This window comes from Pseudorca crassidens, chromosome Y, assembly GCF_039906515.1.
Source record: "Pseudorca crassidens isolate mPseCra1 chromosome Y, mPseCra1.hap1, whole genome shotgun sequence".
Classification (NCBI taxonomy): Eukaryota; Metazoa; Chordata; class Mammalia; order Artiodactyla; family Delphinidae; genus Pseudorca; species Pseudorca crassidens.
The window spans coordinates 16,995,280-17,018,990 of NC_090318.1; the positions used below are offsets into that span (position 1 = coordinate 16,995,280).

At 45.7% G+C, this 23,711-nt stretch overlaps 1 protein-coding gene across 1 annotated transcript in view; it reads right to left on the reverse strand.

Moving 5' to 3' along the window:
• Nucleotides 1-14,076: 14,076 nt before the first annotated feature.
• Nucleotides 14,077-23,711, reverse strand: part of LOC137217888 (testis-specific Y-encoded protein 2-like) — a 97,895-nt gene continuing 88,260 nt past the window's right edge. The window contains exon 6 of the mRNA XM_067724888.1: nt 14,077-14,286. Within this exon, the coding sequence (XP_067580989.1) occupies nt 14,077-14,286 (210 nt within the window). The remainder of the gene's footprint in view (nt 14,287-23,711) is intronic.

Sequence of the window (23,711 nt, forward strand, 5' to 3'; positions counted from 1 at the left end):
ACTGTACTCTGAGCTTACGTACACATCCTGGACCCGAGCAGAACTTAGTTTAGCTAAGGACTTTCTCGAATGTAGTCAAGATCCACTGGGATTTGCTAAGGATTTTGAGCTAATCGTCCAAACCTATGAGCTCAGGTTTTCCGATTTATATCAAGTAATACAGCTATTAGTTTCTAAAAGTCAAACAAAGGAATAAGAGAAAGCAGGATGGAGAGACCCCTTAACAAATTTTGATTTATACAGCCCACAGGCTCAAGGTGAATGCAAGGAGTTAGCTCACAAATTACTCAGAATTATCACAGAGCTTTTTCCAAAAACTGCCGACTGGTCAAAGATTCAGCAACGTAAACAAACACGAGATGAATCAATCCTGGATCACTATGAGAGGTTCAAGGAAACTTTTAAACAATATTACGGCATGACACCCGAATCATTGTTTAACCACCAAGATGATTCTTTGCTTAACTCCATCTTTTTAGAAGGTCTGGATGAGGAATCGGCTGCTCTAAATGACACGATTTAGGCATGTTAATCATTTAGACATGATTTGTCTGTATCACATACAAATGCCCTTGTCATGCTGGCTGACCAACTTTTCAAAAGTACTAAAAAGAAAAAGATGCCTCTATAAAAATTATGAACATTCAGTTGCAACAATTAAATAATCAACGTCAGTCTAAAGGTAACCCAACCCTATTCAATCCGCGACTGGTAAATTCTGAAATTTGCTTTTACTGAACAACACTGGGTCATTACTGGGGAAACTGCAAGACAAGAAAAGAGAGACCTAGAAGGGAAACCAGATACAGACTGTAATTTCAAGTTAAACAAGACTAAGGCTGATCTGAGGGAACCTTCTCCTCTCTAACACCCTGGCAGAAATCCAAATGATTATATGAGGAGAAAACAATTAAAGCAGTAATAGATACAGGAGCTACCTTTTACATTTTGAACCCTATGAAAATTAAAGGCGCTCTCTCTCTAACACCTCAGGACAGATGGTAGGGGTTTCTAATGCAAATATTAGGACGCTTAAATCATTACCTTTAGAATTATAACTAGGAGAACTTAAACAAAGGAACTCCTTTTTCCTAGTAGAATATACCCCTATGAACCTGAAAGGTATAGATTTATTAGAAACTTATGATGCTCATATTTCTTTTACTGTTAAGGGAGAAATGGTTTTAGCCCTAAAAGATTACTCAGATGTCTTCATCATATAATGTTTGTGACTGAGAGTGATGCTGAACAAGAAACTGCCAGGCTTAGTACCTGAAGAATTGGGGTCACTTGATCGTACTGACATAGGGAAAATACATCTGCAGCAGCCATTAAAATTACCACAGACCAAAATAAACCCCTGTCCAATATCAGTCAATACCTATCGAGGCGGGAAGCCACAGAAGAAACAGAACTTTTGATATCAGCTTACATTAAGAAAGGGCTTACTGTGCCTTACACTAGCCCTGGTGACACTGCCATTCTGCCAGTTAAAAATCGAATGGCAAGAGAATTGAAATTGTCTCAAGCATCTTTTCCGACCACAACGCTATGAGGCTAGATATCAATTACAGGAAAAGATCTTTAAAAAATACAAACACATGGAGGCTAAACAATACACTACTTAATAACGAAGTCATCACTGAAGAAATCAATGAGGAAATAAAAAATACCGAGAAACAAATGACAATGGAGACACGATGACCCAAAACCTATGGGATGCAGCAAGGGCAGTTCTAAGAAGGAAGTTTGTAGCAATACAATCCTACCTTAAGAAACAGGAAACGTCTCGAATAACAACCTACCCATGCACCTAAAGCAATTAGAGAAAGAAGAACAAAAAAAACCCCCAAAGTTAGCAGAAGCAAAGAAATAATAAAGATCTGATCAGAAATAAATGAAAAAGAAATGAAGGAAACGATAGCAAAGATCAATAAAACTAAAAGCTGGTTCTTTAAGAAGAGAAACAAAATAGATAAACCATTAGCCAGACTCATCAAGAAAAAAAGGGAGAAGACTCAAATAAATAGAATTAGAAATGAAAAAGGGGAAGTAACAACTGACACTGCAGAAATACAAAAGATCATGAGAGATTACTACAAGCAACTCTATGCCAATAAAATGGACAACTGGAAGAAGCAGACAAATTCTTAGAAATGCACAACCTGGCAAGACTGAATCAGGAAGAAACAGAAAATATGAAGAGGCCAATCACAAGCACTGAAATTGAAACTGTGATTAAAAATCTTCCAACAAACAAACCCCCAGGACCAGATGGCTTCACAGGCGAATTCTTTCAAACATTTAGAGAAGAGCTAACACCTATCCTTCTCAAACTCTTCTAAAATATAGCAGAGGGTGGAACACTCCCAATCTCATTCTATGAGGCCACCATCACCCTGATACCAAAAGCAGACAAAGATGTCACAAAGAAAGAAAACTACAGGCCAATATCACTGATGAACATAGATGCAAAAATCCTCAACAAAATACTAGCAAAGAGAATGCAACAGCACATTAAAAGGATCATACACCATGATCAAGTGGGATTTATTCCAGGAATGCAAGGACTCTTCAATATAAGCAAATCAATCAACGTGATACACCATATTAACAAACTGAAGGAGAAAAACCATATGGTCATCTCAATAGATGCAGAGAAAACTTCGACAAAATTCAACACCCATTTATGATAAAAACCCACCAGAAAGTAGGCATAGAGGGAACTTTCCTCAACATAATAAAGGCCATATATGACAAACCCACAGTCAACGTCATCCTTAACGGCGAAAAACCCAAAGCATTTCCACTAACATCAGGAACAAGACAAGGTTGCCCACTCTCACCATTCTTATTCAACATAGTTTTGGAAGTTTTAGCCACAGCAATCAGAGAAGAAAAGGAAATAAAAGGAATCCAAATCAGAAAAGAAGAAGTAAAGCTGTCACTGTTTGCAGATTACATGATACTATACACAGAGAATCCTAAAGATGCTACCAGAAATCTACTAGAGCTACTCAATGAATTTGGTAAAGTAGCAGAATACAAAATTTAATGCATAGAAATCTCAGGCACTCCTATACACTAATGATGAAAAATCTGAAGGTGAAATCAAGAAAACACTCCCACTTATCATTGCAACAAAAAGAATAAAATACCTAGGAATAAACCTACCTAGGGAGACAAAAGACCTGTATGCAGAAAATTATAAGACACTGATGAAAGAAATTAAAGATGATACAAATAGATGGAGAGATATACCATGTTCTTGGATTGGAAGAATCAACATTGTGAAAATGACTCTACGACCCAAAGCAATCTCCAGATTCAATGCAATCCCTATCAAACTACCACTGGCATTTTTCACAGAACTAGAACTAAACATTTCACAATTTGTATGGAAACACCAAAGACCCCGAATAGCCAAAGCAATCTTGAGAAAGAAAAACGGAGCTGGAGCAATCAGGCTCCCTGACTTCAGACTATACTACAAAGCTACAGTAATCAAGACAGTGTGGTACTGGCAAAAAATCAGAAAGATAGATCAATGGAAAAGGATAGAAAGCCCAGAGACAAACCCATGCACATATGGTCACCTTATCTTTGATAAAGGAGGCAAGAATGTACAGTGGAGAAAGGACAGCCTCTTCAATAAGTGGTGCTGGGAAAACTGCACAGGTACATGTAAAAGTATGAGGTTAGATCACTCCCTAACACCATATACAAAAATAAGCTCAAAATGGATTAAAGACCTAAATGTAAGGCTGGAAACTATCAACATCATAGAGGAAAACGTAGGCAGAACACTCTATGACATAAATCACAGCAAGATCCTTTTTGACCCACCTCCTAAAGAAATGGAAATAAAAACAAACATAAGCAAATGGGACTTAAAGAAACTTCAAAGCTTTTTCACAGCAAAGGAAACCATAAACAAGACCAAAAGACAACCCTCAGAATGGGAGAAAATATTTGCAAATGAAGCAACTGACAAAGGATTAATCTCCAAAATTTATAAGCAGCTCATGCTGCTCAATAACAAAACAACAAACAACCCAATCCAAAAATGGGCAGAAGACCTAAATAGACATTTCTCCAGAGAAGATATACAGACTGCCAACAAACACATGAAAGAATGCTCAACATCATTAATCATTAGAGAAATGCAAATCAAAACTACGATGAGATATCATCTCACACCAGTCAGAATGGCCATATCATGAAAAAATCTAGAAACAATAAATGCTGGAGAGGGTGCAGAGAAAAGGGAACACTGTTGCACTGCTGGTTGGAATGTGAATTGATACAGCCACTATGGAGAACACTATGGAGGTTCCTTAAAAAACTACAAATAGAACTACCATATGACCCAGCAATTCCACTACTGGGCATATACCCTGAGAAAACCATAATTCAAAGAGTCATGTACCAAAATGTTCATTGCAGCTCTATTTACAATAGCCCACAGATGGAAACACCCTAAGTGTCCATCATCAGATGAATAGATAAAGAAGATGTGGCACATATATACAATGGAATATTACTCAGCCATAAAAAGAAACAAAATTGAATTATCTGTAATGAGGTGGATGGACCTAGAGTCTGTCATAGAAAGTGAAGTAAGTCAGGAAGAGAAAGACAAATACTGTATGCTAACACATATATATGGAATTTAAGAAAAAAAAAGTCATGAAGAACCTAGGGGTAAGACAGGAATAAAGACACAGATCTACTAGGGAATGGACTTGAGGATATGGGGAGTGGGAAGGGTAAGCTGTGACAAAGCGAGAGAGAGGCATGGACATATATACACTACCAAACGTAAGGTAGATAGCTAGTGGGAAGCAGCCGCATAGCACAGGAAGATCAGCTCGGTGCTTTGTGACCGACTGGAGGGGTGGGATAGGGAGGGTGGGAGGGAGGAAGACGCGACAGGGAAGAGATATGGGAACATATGTATAACTGATTCACTTTGTTATAGAGCAGAAACTAACACATCATTGTAAAGCAATTATACTCTAATAAAGATGTAAAAAGAAAAAAAGAGTCATGTACCAATATGTTCATTGCAGCTCTGTTTACAATAGGCAGGAGATGGAAACAAACTAAGTGTCCATCATCGGATGAATGGATAAAGAAGATGTGGCACATATATACAATGGAATATTACTCAGCCATAAAAAGAAACGAAATTGAGCTATTTGTAATGAGGTGGATGGACCTAGAGTCTGTCATACAGAGTGAAGTCAGTCAGAAAGAGAAAGACAAATACCATATACTAACACATATATACGGAATTTAAGGGAAAAAAATGTCATGAAGAACCTAGGGGTAAGACAGGAATAAACACACAGACCTATCTTGACACTTTAAACCTATGAATGGTCAGTTTTCTCTGACATCGTGGAATTAAAGACATAGCTATTTCCTAGATTCTGCAAGCACACCTGGACAGGGAGAGCGCTTCAGGACGGCTTCCAAAACGCGGTGCAGCCCCACCAGGGAACAGTATTTGGCAACGAAAGGGAATGGAGCCCTGATCCACTCTGCGACTCGGACAAATCTCGAAAACATGATGCTGAGTGAGATAAGCCAGACGCAGAAGGCCACAGACTGCACGACTCCAAGTACATGAAATGTCTAGAACAGACAAATCTATAGAGACAGAGAACAGATTCCTGGTTGCCAGGAGCTGAGGGAGATGGGAGTTATTGCTAAAGGGCACAGGGTTTCTTTTTGAGGCAATGAAAATGTTCTGGAATTAGATAGTGGTGATGGGTGCACAACCTTGTGAGTGCACGAAAAACCACTAAGCAGGGCACTTTAAAATGGCACATTTTATGGTATGTGAAGCATATCTCAATTTTTAAAAACCGCGGTAATTTTCAGGACAAACCCAGCTGACCCGTACACTAGAGGGCTGCCCCACACTGCAGACAGGCACCTTTGCACAGGACGGAGCTCACCTCCTGCAGTGGTTCTCTGGTGTCCTGCCCGAGCTCCAGGTGGCCTGGAAATGTCACACTCACCGGGGCAGTGCCCGATCTCCTGACAGCACTGAGGCTGGCACACAGGAGCCCTCTGCCTGGCTCGATGTCCCACCCACTGAACTGTGGGGCTTGTCCCCCAGGGGTTGGCCCAGCCAGCTCCCTTCTTTTTTCCCTCTCCCTCCCTGAACCCCTTGAGCTTTAACGAAATAAAAAGAGGGCCCTCCAGATGGAAAATGTTGAGGATTCCACAGCTCCACAAGCAACCTTTCAGGATGCCCTTGCCCTGTCTTTCTACAGCTTCTGAGCAAAGGCAGAGGCCATCCTCTCACCAGCGGCTCCTCTGTCCACAGAGGGATGGGGATGTCTCTTGGGGGCATCCCAGGCAACCTGATCCCTGTCTCTCTCTCTCTCTCTCTCTCTCTCTCTCTGACACAGACACACACACACACAGACACACACACGCAGAAGGCCAGGCCAGCTCTCTCTGGGTTACTGCAGAACACTGAAGTATTAGCAGATTCATTTTCTTTTTTCGGCTGTGTTGGGTCTTCGTTGCTGTGTGCGGGCTTTCTTTAGTTCCGGCAAGCGGGGGTTACTCTTTGCTGTGGTGCACGGGCTTCTCATTGTGGTGGCTTGTCTTGTTGCGGAGTATGGGCTCTAGGCATGCGGACTTCAGCAGTTGCACCACGTGGGAGTAGTTGTGGCTCGCAGGCCCTAGAGTACAGGCTCGGTAGTTGTGGTGCACAGGCTTAGCTTCTCCGCAGCATGTGGGATCTTCCCGGACCAGGGCTCGAAGCCGTGTCCCCTGCAGTGGCAGGCAATTTCTTAACCACAGCGCCACCAAGGAAGTCCCAAGATTCATTTTCTTCTGTTCCACTGCATATGCACTTGTATACACTTGACATTCAGTATCTACCCATTGATTGAGAATATTCTACAAATTGAAGAATACATTCATACTACTTTTCCAAAGTTTCATGTACTCGTATCACCATTTGCATGGTTAGTAAATTCAGGGGTTTTCACATAAATATGTTTAACATCCGTTCTTCATGGAAAAAACAGACAGCAGGTCTCTGTGGTCTTACCCCCTGTTATGGAACATCTTAGTAACCATCAATCTGCTCGAAACAAATTCAGCTCCTAAATGTATCATTGCAACCAGGTAGATAGAAGGAGTTCAGCGAGTCTCCATCAGACCATCTGGCTCCCAGAGGACACTTGGCAATGTCGGAAGACACTTTTGGTTGTCATGACTTGGAGGGCTGTGCTACTGGCAGGCACTAGGTAGAGACCAGGGACACTGCGAAATATGCTACACTACACAGGACAGCGTGACAACAAAGAATTACCCACCCCCAAATATTATCAACGGACACCAAGCTGACCACATGCTTCCACTGTCTCTGGGAGAACAACACATGGGGCGAATCGGTTTCCTACTGCTGCTGTAACAAACTGCCACAAACCAGGTGGCCTAAAACAACACACATTTATTACCTCACAGTTCCGGAGGTCAGAAGTCAAAAATCAGTTTCATTCTGCCAAAATCAAGGTGTCAGCAGGGCCGTGTTCCATCTGCAACCTCTGGAAAAATACACCTCCTTGGCTCTCGCAGCTTCCAGAAACTGCTTGCATTCCTCAGCTCGTGGCCACATGACTCCAACATCTGATTCTGCTGGCACATCTTCTTCTCTGACTCTGACCCTCCTGCTGCCCTCTTGTAAGGATTCTTCTGATGACACTGAGCCCACCCAGATAATCCAGGATGATCACCTCATTTCAAGATTCTTAACTTAATCCCACCTACAAATGCCATTTGTGTTGGAAGGTAACTTATTAACAGGTTTAGGAGACTAGGACATGGCCATCTTTGGAGGGCCATTATTCTATCGGGGTGGCGGGGGGCAGGTGTCTGTTAAATATCAAACAACAGTGAATATAAGATAAAAGTAACCAGTGGGTATAACACAGTACAAGGGGCACACAGTTACCTAGCCAAGGGAAGGAAGGTCAGGTTAGGTAGTAGATTTGGGCTCAACTCTGGAGTCAGACAGACGCCTCCTCGTTGGCTCTGGGAAGCGAGGTTACTAAGTCAACCCCCTTGGCCTCAGCTCCACCACCTGTCCACCTACAACTCATGCAGGCCCCGTGGGCTTTCAGGGAGAGCATCCACCAAGTGCCTAGAGTGCCTGGCACACGATAAGCACTCCACGTGGTCCTAAGACCCAAGGGATCCCAGCGGGGAGAACAGGAGGCAGGAACAGCACGGTGAGGCCTCAGGGAAGAGGACACGGGCACGTGTGAGCGCCATGGAGGCAGGGACCTGTCTGCTGGCGGTCACCACTGGAGTCCTGAACACGGAAGCGTGCCTGAGATGGAGAGGCTGTGCAACAGTTACTGAATGAATGAATGGGTGATCGAATGAACAAATGAACAGAGGCGGTATGCTTAAACTGAGTAGGGACTGGGCAATGGGGTGGCGTACAGGACAGAGCACTGCATCAGGGTCAGAAGACTCAGCTCAAGTCCCTGTGCTTCCCACAGCCGGTGGGGCGCACGCCTTGGCTACAGCCCTCAGATACAAGATGAGGGGTTTGAAGGAAGAGGCCCTGGCTCCTCCAAGAACAAAGCTGGAGCATTCAAGCCACGTGTGGTCTTGCCCGAGCCTGACCTGCCGTACACGAAGACTCGGGGTCAGTCAAACTGAACGGTTCGCTCTCTTATTCCAAACGCACCCAGCACTTCCTCTTCCGCAGCACTTTCCTCACATTCCCCCTTCTCAGCCCCAGCACTGAGAAAGCACGAGAAACGCTCGACCTAGGAGATGATGGACAAGGATGCAGAACCCCCAGGCTCGAGTGAGCCCTCCTCCTTTCTCTGAAGCCATCACCACATGAAAATGGTGCCTGGCGACCATCACTGTCTCCATTTTATGTGTCTCCCATCTCCCAGACAAACTTGGTCTCCATCCACCATCCCAGCACACAGGAGGCCAAGAATCTATAACTATTACTTCATTTTACTGGATTTGAATGGGAATAACTGAACTCAGGAAAACTTAGCTCTGCTTTTATGCCATCAGATTAATTTTACTGAATTTACTGGAAAGGCAGCCAATTAGCAAAAGGACCCAGGCTAGAAGCAGTTCACCGGGCTCACCCGGTGACTTTTAACATGTCACTTGACCCAACGGTTTATGCACTAGAACCTACCAGAGGTGAAACACAGTTTCCACTTCCAAAATCAGAGCAAAAGGGAAGAAAAGGAAACTTAGAGATTTCCAAGCATCCGGGAGCTATTTTTGGAAATGAATGACTTTTCCATTCACTCCTCTTAAAAAAAAAAAAAAAAGAAAGAAAGGTATTAGATGGAGAACAAACCAAGAAGTGGTTGTTGATCATCTAAATGGAAGAAGATTCTTACAGAAGCCCACTCCTTATAGCCTGAAAAGCAAGACACTCCCCCATGTATACAGACTACCTATAATCTTAAAGAATGAAAAATGGAAAAATCATTATTTGCTTATCAGAAAGTTTATATAATCCCAAAATAGACTCTGCGGGGTAAATATAGTAAGCCTCCTATTAATTAACACCGAATAAAGGCTCCAAGAAGGTAGCAATGATGCCATCTGGCCCTGTTATGTGGGGCTCCAACCTGGCAAATTCCGGAACCATGCATTGTTTTCTCCTTAAAGCAACAGCCTGTTCAAAAGACTTTTAATATATCACAGAATTTCTCCATGTGGCACAGGTCAAGCCCCATCTCGTGAACAAATGGATCCCTAAAAGCTTTTGTCATGATATAATCTGGGCCTCCCACCATCATCCTGATCATTTAATACTCTGCTTTGATCTCAAATGTGACACGGTCCACCACTCAGACTGCTCGAGGTTGGCATTTCCAGTAACGTACAACCCCAACTGAGCTATCGGAAACAGAACACTAAGTTTCAACAGATCAGTCCACCTATAGGTTAATATCAATACAACCCTGCAAGAAGCAGACATATACATGTCAAAGGCACTGAATTTTTCCAAAAGAGGCAAAAAAGTTCTTGCCATATTATCCACCTAAATGGTAAATACCTTTTTATAAAGTGGCCATTGAACTCTGTGTTGATGTATGTGGAACACATACGTGTCACTAATGTAAACCACATACAACTCACCCACAGAAACTACCAGTCACAAAAATGGTGAATTAACCTTATTTTTAATCTTATTTATTTATTTATTTGGCCACGCCATGCAGCACGTGGGATTCTTAGTTCCCTGACCAGGGATCAAACCCGGCCCCCTACATTGGGAGCGAGGAGTCTTAATCACTGGACCACCAGGGAAGTCCCAACGTTATATTTTTTAACAAAGTTTTTGGGTATGATTCCCAGAAAACTAACCACGAAAATTATATGCACAGTACTGATCTGCAGACATAGTGAATTTAAACCTAAGTGGGTTCATACTCCAACTAAAGAAATTCCATTTTGAAAATATTGAGATGTTTTTTACACATCTGTAGCCACATCTGTAAAGATGTCTCCTCACGTTTGCAACCTCTTTGTTGTAACTTGAAAAAGAAAGTACAGCTACAATAATTCACCAACACACCCTGAGCTGGTAAGACCCAATGTTGTTAAATACAACATTGAATGGAATTACTATAAAACCCTAGAAGAGTTTGTTTACAAACCTTGGCCCTCGGTGACCTTGCTTACGGCAGCATATTTTATGCTATTAGGTTTAATAAATTATATAGGAAATGATGTTTTCAGTCGGCAACAATTTTCGCCTAACCGACTACATTCATCTATTCCTCCATAATTTAATTTTCTTTAAAAACCTATTTCTTTGCCTCTCCTGATAGTTCTCCATTTGGAAGCTGTTTGGGGAAAGTCCTCATGTTTTTTTTTTTTCTTTTGCGGTACACAGGCCTCTCAATATTGTGGCCTCTCCCGTTGCAGAGCACAGGCTCAGCAGCCATGGCTCACTGGCCCAGCTGCTCCACGGCATGTGGGATCCTCCCGTACCTGGGCATGAACCCATGTCCCCTGCATCGGCAGGCAGACTCTCAACCACTGCGCCACCAGGGAAGCCCGAAAGTCCTCATTTTTTGAATACCGTTTTCCAGTCATGTGAATCGAATGCAACTCAAAAAGGGTGTTAACTGTCAGATGCACGTGGAGAAAATGCTGTGCTCTGACACACGGTTTTTTCCATATCATAAAAATCAATTACAACTTTAAAGGATAACCGGTCACCTATAAAAATGGGCAGGGTTCTGTTGCGAAAGAAGAAGAATGACTATTACAGCATTTACACCCTTCCGTAGACTCCACTTAAATGTCTGTGGCTCGCTGAGCATTGCATACATATTTCGGGCAAGGTACTATGGGAGCTGAAGTGCAAGCTGTCCCCTGCTGAAATTTCACTCCCTATAAAAACAGTGTCTCATAAAAGTGTACACATTTTTACTTTACAAAAAAATGTAAAATGTTCACTTTTGTTCACTCCACCGACAATTTTACCATTAGAAACAGGGCTTTTTAAAAACCTGTAACATAAGTGATGTATAAAATGTCATTCAATAACACAGATTTCTGGAAAGAGGAACATAGGAAATGTGTATGAAATACATGGAAAGGAAGATTCTGCAAGCTGTCTTCTGTGGGGTCTGCTCACCTACGGCCTGGGTTGTACCATTAAAATGGAAACTCTTACATTTATACTTTTCATCATGAATCCACACTGCAATATAACCACAGCTGTTTCATATTACCCTCATAAAATGAGTCTTTGCCTTTTCTAAGCAAAACAGTATTTTTTAATTGGTTCATTTTCCAGTTGTTTGGATTTTTAACAGACACACAGCATAAAAGGGCACCACATTCCAAGCAGTTCTACCAACTCCAGAACCATCCAAGGCTTGATCAGACAGCTGTGGCTCTAGCCTTTGGTTAAAATTATAATATGATCTCACCTGATTTTCAAAATAACTATGCATCTTTTTAAGCCAATAAACTGTGCTATAATCTCTCTAAGTTTCTGAGTCCAGAAGCTTGCCATGTTCAAAGAGAATGTTAGGGAACCATGATCCTTTTGCCTTTCTTTGTTTTTCCCTATCTGAACCCATGCAGCGCTGCCTTTCCAGTGCAGGTAGGAGGAAGCAGGAGCCTCTCACCACGCTGGGCCTTTTCAACTCTCAAAATCACTGGGAAGCTTGCAGTATTTCCTTTCTGGCACTCAGGCCCAGTGTGGAAAGAAGTTGCTCCAGACAGGACAAGATATCAGATCATCACTGTAATCCCTTGGTTTCAACAGAATTCCAGCTCCACAAAAAAATGCCTCTCCCCAAAAGCAGCTGAACCACTGAAACCAACAGACAATCGAACAAAAAGTTAACGAAGAAGTCATTACATGAACTTAATTAATCGTAATCTGGTGGTGCTTTTAGAAGCATCCGTTTTTCACTCCGTAGGATTTATTTACGTGAATAATAAGACAATTTAATGCTCTACTCGGATCTTGCACAAAAAGGAAACCTAAAATTCAACTCTTGTGTTCCCGTTATTCCAAAAGCATATGGGTCTAATCATAGCCCATTCTGACCGCAGTACACAGGCTTTTTCAATCAGATTTTTAACTCAATTTTTAAGGCGCTAAAGAGTAACCGTCACAAGTTTGATGGTTACTCCAAAGAATCGGGAATCCCTGAAGTGTCCCATCTGGCACAGTCTTCCAATGGAAACTAGGTTCAGCCCGCCAGACAAGGAGCCCACACCACGAGGCTGGGGCGCACGTTTGTGCTCCAAGATGACAGCTCATCTGGCCACCGCGAGGTCGGGGGCGCCTGTAGGGCCACAGCCTGGGGGCTGTGGGCCGCGGAGGCCCGACAGGGATGGGCGAGACCGCGGAGGAAAAGGAAGAGAGGGCCATCCGTCAGCCCCTGGAGAGGAAATTCCAGATGCCCAGCTCCCAGGCTTCGGTCAGCGGTTGACGTGAGGGAACCAAGTCAGAGTGTCCGCTCCGCGGTGGAGACCAGAGATCCCGAACTCCTGGGGCTCGAGGCCGGGAGAGGGGGAGCCTCGACCCTGGCCAGGGGTCCGGGGATGGGGGCGCCCGGATCCTCGCCGGGTGCGGAGGACTCACGATCTTCGCCCACACCCGGAGGCCTCCCGGATCCTCGATCCTCTCCCTGGGCCCAAGGTATGGGGAGCCCTAATCCTGGTCGGGGCCCGCGCCCCCCTTACCGGTCGCTGGGGTCGATCCACGACTTCTGGCGCGTGTAGTGGTCGATGCAGAAGACGCGGCCATCGTAGTCGCGCGCCTCCTCCCTGCCGGCGGGCAGCGGCAGCTCGGCGCTCTCCCGGGCCCATGGGGGTGGCGGTGCGGAGGGCGCGGGGGGCGCGGGGCCCGCGGCTGGGGGCGCGAGCTGCGGGGGCTCCCGGTGGAGCTGCGCGGGCTGAGGCGGCTCCCGCGGGGCCTCGCGCGGCTGTCCCCGCCGCCGCCGCCGCCGCCGCCGCCGCCGCCCACCGCTCAGCCACCGCATGACGGCGCGGGCCCCACCGCCGCCCGGCCGCCCCACGCGCGCCGCCTCCTCCGCCAGCACTAAGGCCCGGCGTCCGGGGCGCGGGGGCGGCCGGGGGGAGCCGCCCGCCGCGCCCGGTGCATCCTCCGCCCGGTGCCCGCTCACCTCCGCCCGCCTGCCGCCCGGCCCAGCGCGACGCCTGGGTCACTCGAGTCGCCGCCGTTCGTGGAGTCACAGCCACAGAGCTGCCGCAGCCGCTACCTGCCGCCCCTCAGTTTCCGCGGCGCGCCCGGCCGTCTTCGTTCCTCTGCGTGGGCCGGTAGGGGCGGGGCTTCTCAGGCCCCGCCCCGCGTGTGGCCACGCACCTCCCCATCCCCTTCTCCTTCGGCGGCTCCTCCCCCGCCTGCTGCAAGCCCTTCAATCTCGCTTGGCTGCTCTGCCTCCAGTCTCTCCTGGGGGTTCCTCGGCTCTTGGCTCCTGTGCCCCCCAGCCCCCACCCCCGCCCGCTGCTCTACTCCTGCTCCCCAGCCGGCTGCTCCCACCCCCTCAACCCCGCTCAGTGTTCTTTCGTCTTCCCCTCCTGCTCCGCGCGCTCCTCCCTCTTCTTTCCCGCTCCAGCACCTCCTTGGGCCTCGCAGGGAAAGCACACGGGAGCCAGGATGGGCGCCGCCGCGTCCGTCCGCCCCCGGGCCACAGCAGAGAGGAAGGAGGGCCGGGAGGACGGCGCCCCACCCGGGCTGCAGGCGCGGCCTGCCGGGGGCTGACTCTTGGGGCCCAAACAATTCCCGGGGGAGAGGGCGGTCACCTCACTGCACCCATTCTCAGGCCTTGGATGTCTGGGGTCCTCCTCTCTGCCCACTTGGTGGGGGAGGGGAGCTGCGCCCTGAGTCTCCCGAATACCCAGGATGGTCCCGCGAGGGTGGGTAAGTCCCCGGAAGGGAGGCCGAGGGGGCTCCGTAGCTGGAGGAGGAGCCCGAGGCAGGTCCTCTTGGGTGGGACCTGGAGGACACACCTGGAAGTGGGGAGCTGGGCAGGTGGGTACTTCTCATCCCTGCCAGGAGAGCCCCAGCAGGGCTGATCCGAAATCCCCACTCTGGGCCACGCCCCCTGCCCTGCTCTGAGCTCTTGCATCTTCCAGTCTGGAGGATCCAACAGTGTGAGTGGAGACCCAAATAGGCCACTGCTCGGGCGGAAGCCAGGTCAGCTCCTAAAACATGAAACCTCTATGGTAATTGGTAATTATGTTCCACTCACATCTCATAGCTGGAGAAACTGAAGTCCAAAGATGGGGCTCTCTCTTCCTCCAAATCTCCCAGCTACTACTTCGTGCTCCAGATCCCTGGCCACAAGACTTAATGCCGGGAAATGCAGGAAAGTATCAGGGAGGTTTTAAAACACTGTTACAGTGATACAAAAAGATCTGATAAAAACCCTAACAGCAATCCATATCTAGCTACATAGGGGAAGAGACTAGAGGAAAACCTCCCCAAATGCTCACAGCCGTTTGCATTCCTTCAGTGGGATGATTTTTTTTAATTATCGTATTTACTGTCTAAATTGTTTGTAAAAGGGTTATATTACTTTTATAAGGGGAAAAGTTGTTTTAAAAAAGAATGTGAAGGCATGGAGACTGTAATTGGGACATATCCGAGGGAGGCCTTTCCTCCTCTTCTCCCACCACAACGCAGAAACTTCCTTGCTCCCCAAGAATCTAGCCCCACCCGAACATCATATGCCGGAAATTCCACCACGGGAGTCCTTTTAGTTACACGTGCACAGTTATTAAATGTCCAGGGAAAAGGGATGGAGCGTATCAAAAAAGCAAATACTTTGTGATCTTGCATGTTCCAGAGAATGCCCATGTGCTGAGTGTCCCTACCCTGACATCTTCCCTTCTGATCGGCATGCTTTACTACCAAGGAGGCTGCCACTGCCTTGTCCCTCCCTCCCGGCCCACGCTGCAGTCACCTTACCACCCAACATGGCTGGGCTGAAGCTGCAATCCCGCCCTCCCTGCCAGGCATCGTGTCCTTTCAGAATTTTGCAAATCTGGGCGCTATCACTAAAAATTATCCTGAATGGGGCTGGAGTGCATTGGAGTGACGCCAACCTCAACAGAGAGAGAGAACAGCCACACACATCAAAGGACTCACAGAAGGAAAGGCAAGATGAAAAAGTATCGATAAAGAATAAGGGGTGGGGGAAGCTACACCCCATGAGGAGCTAAGAGGCAAGTGCTGATGGGCCTTTCCCTGAGGATGAGATCTTCTGGACTCCTCAGACTGGCTGCAGACCCACCATATGCAGGCACTGTGCTGGGCGTTGCGATGCTGCAGAGAACAGGAAAGAGTCTGTGCACCCCCAGCCCGCAAGTCGGGGACTAAACTAAGAATAGGCATTTAGGACTGTGGCCTGTCTACAGACCAAGCCAGGGTGCCAGTTCAGACTGGGAACTCAGGGGAGGCCTTGTGAGACCGAAAGGAAGATGGCTTGGATGAGGAAGCTGAGGCTCCGGTCCTTAGATTCTCGAGTCCTGAGCCCTTGCCCCTTGGCACGTGTAGCCGCAGTCCTCAAATACTTGCTGATTTACTAGCAGATACGGCGCCTCACCCAGATCTCCCTGGCTGGGGCGCACACCCTTCTCAGAGGATTACCCTTGGCTGACAGATGTCTGAGAGGTGATACTCCCACCCTACCCCCGCCCCAGGACTGCTCCTGCAGTATGACAGACCAGGCCCCGTGCCTTGGAGGGACAAAGTGTAGTGCACCTCACCCTCCAGAGCCCCCACCTGGGCTACCATGGCTTTGCTAGCTCCTTTCCTCTCTAGCCTGCCTCCCCTACCCGCATCCATCACTTGCATGAGAACTACCCCTCCTTGAGCACTGCTTCTAGGGAGCCTGAACCCAGAGAGTCTGCTGTGCTTATTCTTCCAAGCACTTAGCAAATATAAACCGTTTGACCATCGTGAAGACATCTACACATAGTCCTAACTTCATTTGCACATTAACAGAGGAGAATTGGGAAGAAATGTCACACGGCGTGCCAGTGGAGACAGATGGAAGCCCCTCACTGAAAAGGCTTTATCCACAGGCCCACCCACGGCCCCTGGACCTCTCTGAGTCAGAGAAGTGAAGCAGGCCAGCCGCATTTGTCTTCCTAAAATGAGCCAACAAAAGGAAGAGACCAGAACTTGGGATGACCGAGGCCTCCATCTTCCCTTGTAATGTTTGCCCTAGGCAGAAACTGATGGTCCCTAAAGACCTGTGCGGGGCATTGGGATGGTAGAGAAGTTGGTGGGGGGAGTGAGGGGAATCTTGCCTCCCCAGCTTTGCCATATATTGGGAAGTCTTGTGTGCGTGTGTTAATTGTTAGGGAGAATAAAGCCTGTCTTTCTCACAGTCAAGTGGGGCTTTCCATGTTGGACTGAAAAACACAAGCATACACAAAGCACTGCAGGGAAAGGAGGCTTTCGTCTGAGCCGAAGGCACAATTATGCATTCTTTATTGCTCCATGTTCATACCACAGCCTTGCCAACAAGGAAAAGTACAAACATTGTAGCGACCTCTCCTGGCGCCAAGATTTCTGATGGAAAAACAGCTCAGGAAAAATCCACTTAGGCCCTGGGTACTGGAGATGCAAATATTGATACTTGTTCTCCTTGCAGACCCTTTGGGGAATCCCCTTGCGCAAACTGTTAAAATGCCCTCACGTGGAGCTTGCAGAATATTTTCTTTAAAATGCTTCTTAAGGAGTAAATCCAACACACTCCTTGCATGCCAGGCAAGCATGCCCAGAGTTTGAAGATTTTTACTCGGATTCCGCCTCCTCTTCCCAAAGGATAACCTTGAGTTATCAAGGAACGTAAAAAATTGCCTCTATCCACATTCAATACTTGGGAAGCTTCTGGAAAAGGGAGCACCGGGAGGGCTGCAATCGTCATGTCGAAAATAAGAGAAATAAATACTGCTGGAGATGTCTTGCCTGCCTAACCTGAGACCTCTCCTGGGGCTCAGGAACTAAAAGCGGGCGGGTGGGGCTATTCCCTGAGGTTATTTTTCCTGACTTTAAGTCTTCAACTTTAGACACTTATTTGACTTGTGATCGGAAACGCCCTTGTGTGGATTTTGAGTGTGGACGGGGAGCCTGGGAGCATTTTTCTCCAATGGGACTTCCTTGACTTGGGTAGATTTGTGCAGTTTTGAGACGAGGTTTTTCTCATGTCCTGATCTTCCATTCCAAAGAGATGCAGAGTATTCTGAAAGAGTCAGCTGTGTGAATAAACCAGGCCGTCTGTTTGGCCATTTTAGTGCTTTATTCTGCTGTGTGTTGGCTTCTTTGCGTACAGCAATGCCCTTGGCGTTGGTTCATGGCTGTCATGTTGTAGGCAGACTCGGCATTTGTACCTGGGTTATTAAACTTCAGTTTTAAGAAAAAAAAAAGCGGATGACCCAGCGCAATCGGTCAGGCAGGAGGAGTTCCCCCTTACTTACTGACTCACAGGAGAGTCAATCTTTTTGTTTTACTCCAGCGTTTGACGGATTGGATGAGACCCACCCACATCTGCTTTCCTCAGTCTCCTGATTCAAGTTTTCCTCTCCTCCAGAAGCACCCACACCAACACACCCAGAATGTTTGACCCAATATCTGGGCACCCTGTGGTCCAGTCAGGTGGACATGTAAACTCCCCATTACACCTCCTGACTTGATATCCAGTTGTCCAGAGTGATTCATGGATGGCAGCATCAGCAGCGCGGGGGACCTCATCCAAAGGGCCAGCCCGGACCCATTGGTTTGTGAAGCGCTATGTTGCACACATGGAAGGGGGTGGCGCGGGGGTGCGGGCATCTAAAAAAAACGATTTTACTATATTGATTCAGAGAGCCATCTGGTTAGTGTTTCCGTTACTCAACTTCATAATCGTTAGGGCTTTATTTATCATTTAAGAGGTGCCAAGAGCTACTCAGCTTTGCATGAGAAGCATATTTAACAGTCTGGATTTGTGTGTCATTCAACCGTAGGCCAAGCCTCCGCGAACTTCAGCCTGGCTAACCTGGCACAGAAGTAGAAATGGGCAAAAGCCAGCCCCGAGCCAACGATGCTGTCAGCAATGTTTGATTTTTGCCTGTTTCCCTGCCTCTCCCCTGCCTGGTATCCCCACCCAGGACTGGCTACACAGTTTGCTGTCTACATTTTGCAGTGCCAAATGAAAAGGCGGGACCCTTTTCAGACTGCTCCCACAAAACACCCTAAACAGAGCGGCTTATAAACAACAGACATTCCTTTCTCACAGGTCTGGAGGCCGGGAAGTCCATGAACAGGGTGCCAGCGTGATCCGGTGCGTCTTCATATGGTGGACGGGTTTAGGGAGCTCTGTGAGGTCTCTCTGAAAAGAACACTGATCACATTCGTGAAGCTCCACCATCATGACCTAAGCACCTCCCAAAGGCCCCACCTCCAATACCATCACATGGGGACTAGGACTTCAATACATGAACTTGGGGGGCACACCAACATTCAGACCACGGCAGACCCCTTGTTTAAAAAAATACTAATAATTTCAAGAGGGTAGACAATTAAAACAAGCACAAGCCCTTCAGAGCACAGGGCCCTGTCCATACCTTTGACTTCTAGTCATTGTGCCCTTTGAACATTCCAAAGGGACAGCAATTTTCAGCGATAGCACAGAAGATCATTTTGGGGAAAGAGGCCCTGTCCCAGCAAATCAAACCACTTGTTCCCCAGGACTTCTCTGCCAGCCCAGCTACCTCCCCAAGGTCAGCATGATACTGCTGGCAGGAAGAATGTCCTCTGCTCCTACGCCCTGGGCTCCCTGGTGTTGAGGGTTGAATTATGTCCCCTCACAAATATGTTCAAATATGTACCTATCCCTAGTACCTGTGAATGTGACCTTATTTGGAAATAGGGCCATTGCAGATATAATTAGCTAAATTACAATGAAGTCATACTGACGTAGGGTGGACCCTTAACCCAATATGACTGGTGTTCTTAGAAGAAGAGAAAGGACAGACACACAGGAAGAAGGCCATGTTATGGAGGCAGACACTGGAGTGATATGTCTACAAGCCAACGAATGGCAGAGATTGGCAGCAACACCTGGTGTTTATGTGTGTGTATATATATATAATGTATATAATATATATATTATGTATATATATGATATACATAATATATATATAATTTTTCAATAAATTTATGTACTTTTGGGTGTGTTGAGTCTTCATTGCTGCGCGCGGACTTGCTCTAGTTGTAGCGAGTGGGGGCTACTTTTGTTGCGGTGCGCGGGCTCTAGGCACACGTTCTTCAGTAGTTGTGGCGCATGGGCTCAGTAGTTGTGGCTCACGGGCTCTAGAGTGCAGGCTCAGTAGTTGTGGCGCACAGGCTTAGTTGCTCCACGGCATGTGGGATCTTCCGGACCAGGGCTCGAACCCACGTCCCCTGCATTGGTAGGCGGATTCTTAACCACTGTACCACCAGGGAAGTCCCATTCTCTAAAGCCTTTAAAGGGAGCATGGCCCTGCTGACACCTTGATTTCAGAATTCTAGCCTCCAGAACCATGCGACAATAACTTTCTATTGTTTCAAGCCACCCAGTCTGTGGTACTTTGCGTACCACGGTCCTAGGAAACTAATACTCCTGGAAACTTGTCCCTAGGCTCTTGCTTTTGCTTCAGGCAAGACTGAAATCTATAGAAGTGTCCTGATCAGTGCCAAGAAATCCCAGAAAACAGAAGCCTTCCATGACCGCCTCCAGAAATCCCACCAAACCCAGGAGCCCCAGGTATGACATGCTTGACTCGGTAAACAGTAATAGCTGACATCCAACGTAGACCAGAAGTATCCAGTTTTACCATGTGCTGCACAAAGTTCCGATTTACCTTGGACCACTGGGTATCCAACCTGTAGATGAGGGTAATGTCTCTTTATGGAAACATTTCAGCTAATCCCAAAGAAGCAGTGATGGAATCAGAATTAGAGTGAAGACCCCTCCCCCAGGGATTGCCTGGATCCTGGTGCTGAGCTTCAACGGTTGCTAAGATCACAAAAAGATAGACGATCAGACTTGATGTGCTTCCTCACAAAAACACACCACCTGTGACGTAGCCTTGTCAAAAAGTCAAATCTGTATCGAGGGATCAAACCTGTAGATCTGGTTACCTGCTTCCAGGAAATACAGACGTCAGAGGAATAGTTAACATCTCGGGAATGCTATCAGCAAAATCCCAGCTGATATCCAACAATTTGACCTTGTTTCTTTCAGAAATAAACTCTAAGTGGGGGGGGGGGGTTGGGGGGGAAGGAGAGATGGAAAGGGAGCCTTTAGATGAAAAAAAAGACTAAAGAGACACAGGAACTAGCAGCACGGTGTGGGCCGTATTTGAATCCTGCTTCATACAACTGGAGAAAAACATCTGTGATATTTATGAGGCAACTGGAAATGTAAACACTCCCTGGTAGTAGATGATATTAAGGAATTATTTCTTAAAATTTAGGTTGGATAATGGTATTCCAGTTATTTTTTTTAGTTGGGCATATAGTTTAGAAACACATTTGGAAATAATTATGGGAAATGTGATCTATATACAAGATTTGTTTAAAAATAACATGGGTGATGGAGAGTGGGAATGAGTAGATTTGAGACAAGGGCATCATAAATTGATAATTGTTGAAGCTGGTGATGGGTCATGGGGGTCATCATAAAACCTCTACAATTCATATATGCTTAAAAATGTCCATAATAAAAAATTTTTGAAAATTCCACTGGCACGCCATATAAACAGCTGAGTGGATAGAATCTGAATGTTGGGTGTTATGTCTATTGGTTTTCTATAGCTGCTGTAACAAATTACCACAAACATGGTGACTTGAAAGTACAGAAATTCATTAGAAGTCCAGAATGAGTCTCATTACGATAAAATTAATGTGTTGGCAGCGCTGCATTCCTTCTGGAGGATCTAGTGGAGATTCTGCATCCTTACCTTTCCCAGTATCTAGCGGCTGCCTGAATTCCTTGGCTCATGGCCTCTTCCAGCAATCATGTCCCTCCTCCACCTCGGCTTACATCTTACCTCTCCTTCCCTGACTCTGACCCCCTGCTTCCCTCATATGAGGACCCTTTTGACTACATTGGGCTCACCTGGATAATACAGAACAATCTTCCCATCTCAAGATCCTTAATTTAATCACATCTGCAAAGTGCCATTTGCCATGTAAAGTAACATCTGTCATGTAAGGAAACATAGCTTTTGGGGATTAGGACATGTCTGGACATCTTTTGGCAGGGGGATTATTCTGCCTACCAGGTATCTCAGATCGACATTTACCAACAACTTTTTGTTCAAAACAGAGACATCCGGTTATGAGTTCTGCATACTTCAACAGGGGTGATTTTGCCTCCCGGGGACATTTGGCAGTATCTGGAGACATTTAAAAAATGTTTTATTTTGTTGAAGTATAGTTGGTTTACAATGTTGTGTTAATTTCTGTCGTACAGCAAAGTGATTAGAATATATATATAAACATTCTTTTTCAGGGAATACCTGGAGACATTTTTGATTGTCAAGACCGGAGGTAAGGTCGGGGAGGGTAGGTGGGGGAGGAGGCGGTGCTACTGGAATCTATCTAGTTTGTAGAGACCATGTATTGTAGGCTGCTAAACCTCATACAAAGCAGAGGACGAGGGATCTACCAAGCCCCACATGTTACTAGTACTGAGGCTGAGCAACCCTGGGCAAGGAGCAACAGAAGGAAAAGAGCATGTTATATTCTCCACAATGTATCTGCAAAGAGCAAGAAATTAAGAAGTATTTCTTGAATGAATAAACAATTAGCTTGCTAATAAATACATTACACCTTCTCATCAATAAGATGACCTCAAATTCGGTGACTACAGCTGAGTCACCGAATTATATCCAAAAGTGAATATAATCCGGAATATCAAAAAAAGTATGTGTTCCTGCTGAAATCACAACAAGACAGACACCAAAGACCTGATGTGCCTCTAGGGAAGAAAACACCACGAACCTATGAGACAATTTTGCCCTAAAATCCAAACCCGATCTGATCAAAGCCTCTGGAAAGATTCCATGGATTCCAAAGATCTTATTTGCAGATAAAAGGGTATTGACATATCTTAGGATTCCTCTAGTGCAAAGGTCTTTAGAGCCAGAGAGAAAAGTACATATTTTGAGAACCATAGACCTGCAAAATCCAATCAAGGATAAAGCTGCCAGTCCTACAAATGTCCATGGGGTACATGGAAGACTCAGTAATGTGTACAGCTTAATTAAAATTAAGGGTCAGGGTCTTGAGAGCACCTCCCGTGAAGTATAGCATCCTGGACATAACAATCATTTATAGGCTTCAAGTGTCCCATTAGGGTCACTGACAAGAATCTAGCTAGGGGCCAGCCCAAATCGTGGGAATGTATGCAGGCTTGGTCATGGGATGGTAATTACTATCTGTAATGGAATGAATCTCTCAGCTTCAGGAGGATTTGGGAAAAGTACAGAAACTTTTAAGAGAATCAAAATATAGGATTCATATTTGGGGTAAAGAAGGAATCTCTGCGTATTTGGTATTTTATGCATTTGTAAGGTTTCAAAGAATTTCTGAGTTTTGGAAACCACTGTAAAATATATAATTGGGTAATTCATCTAAACGTGATTTTAGTTGAAAACTAATTTCATATAGTATTGGAATATTTTAAAAGAGCTTAAATTTTACCATATTTATAAGTTTAATTTATTAGATTTTAAGGATATTTGCATACCTGGGAATGTATCTGTTAATTGAGACAATTGAAGTGATTAAAAAGGGAACTGGGTGTAATGTGTTAAGGGTTTTAAATACACTTTAAAATTCATGAAAGTGTTTAATTACCTGAGTTTGCAAGTGGGATCAAATATTTTCCAAAGTCCTCTTAAAATTGGTTGCTATTATTTGCTAGACTTAAAAATGAATTTTAAAAGAGAATAATCAATTTTCTAGGCTGAACTTAAAAGGTTAAGGAAAAGCTACAATGAGATATCACCTCACACCTGTCAGAATGGTTATCACCAAAAAGAACACAAATAACAAATGCTGGGGAGGGCGTGCAGAAAAGGGAATCCTCTCACACTGTTGGTAGGAATGTAAATCAGTGCAGCCACTGTGGAAAACAGTTTGGAAG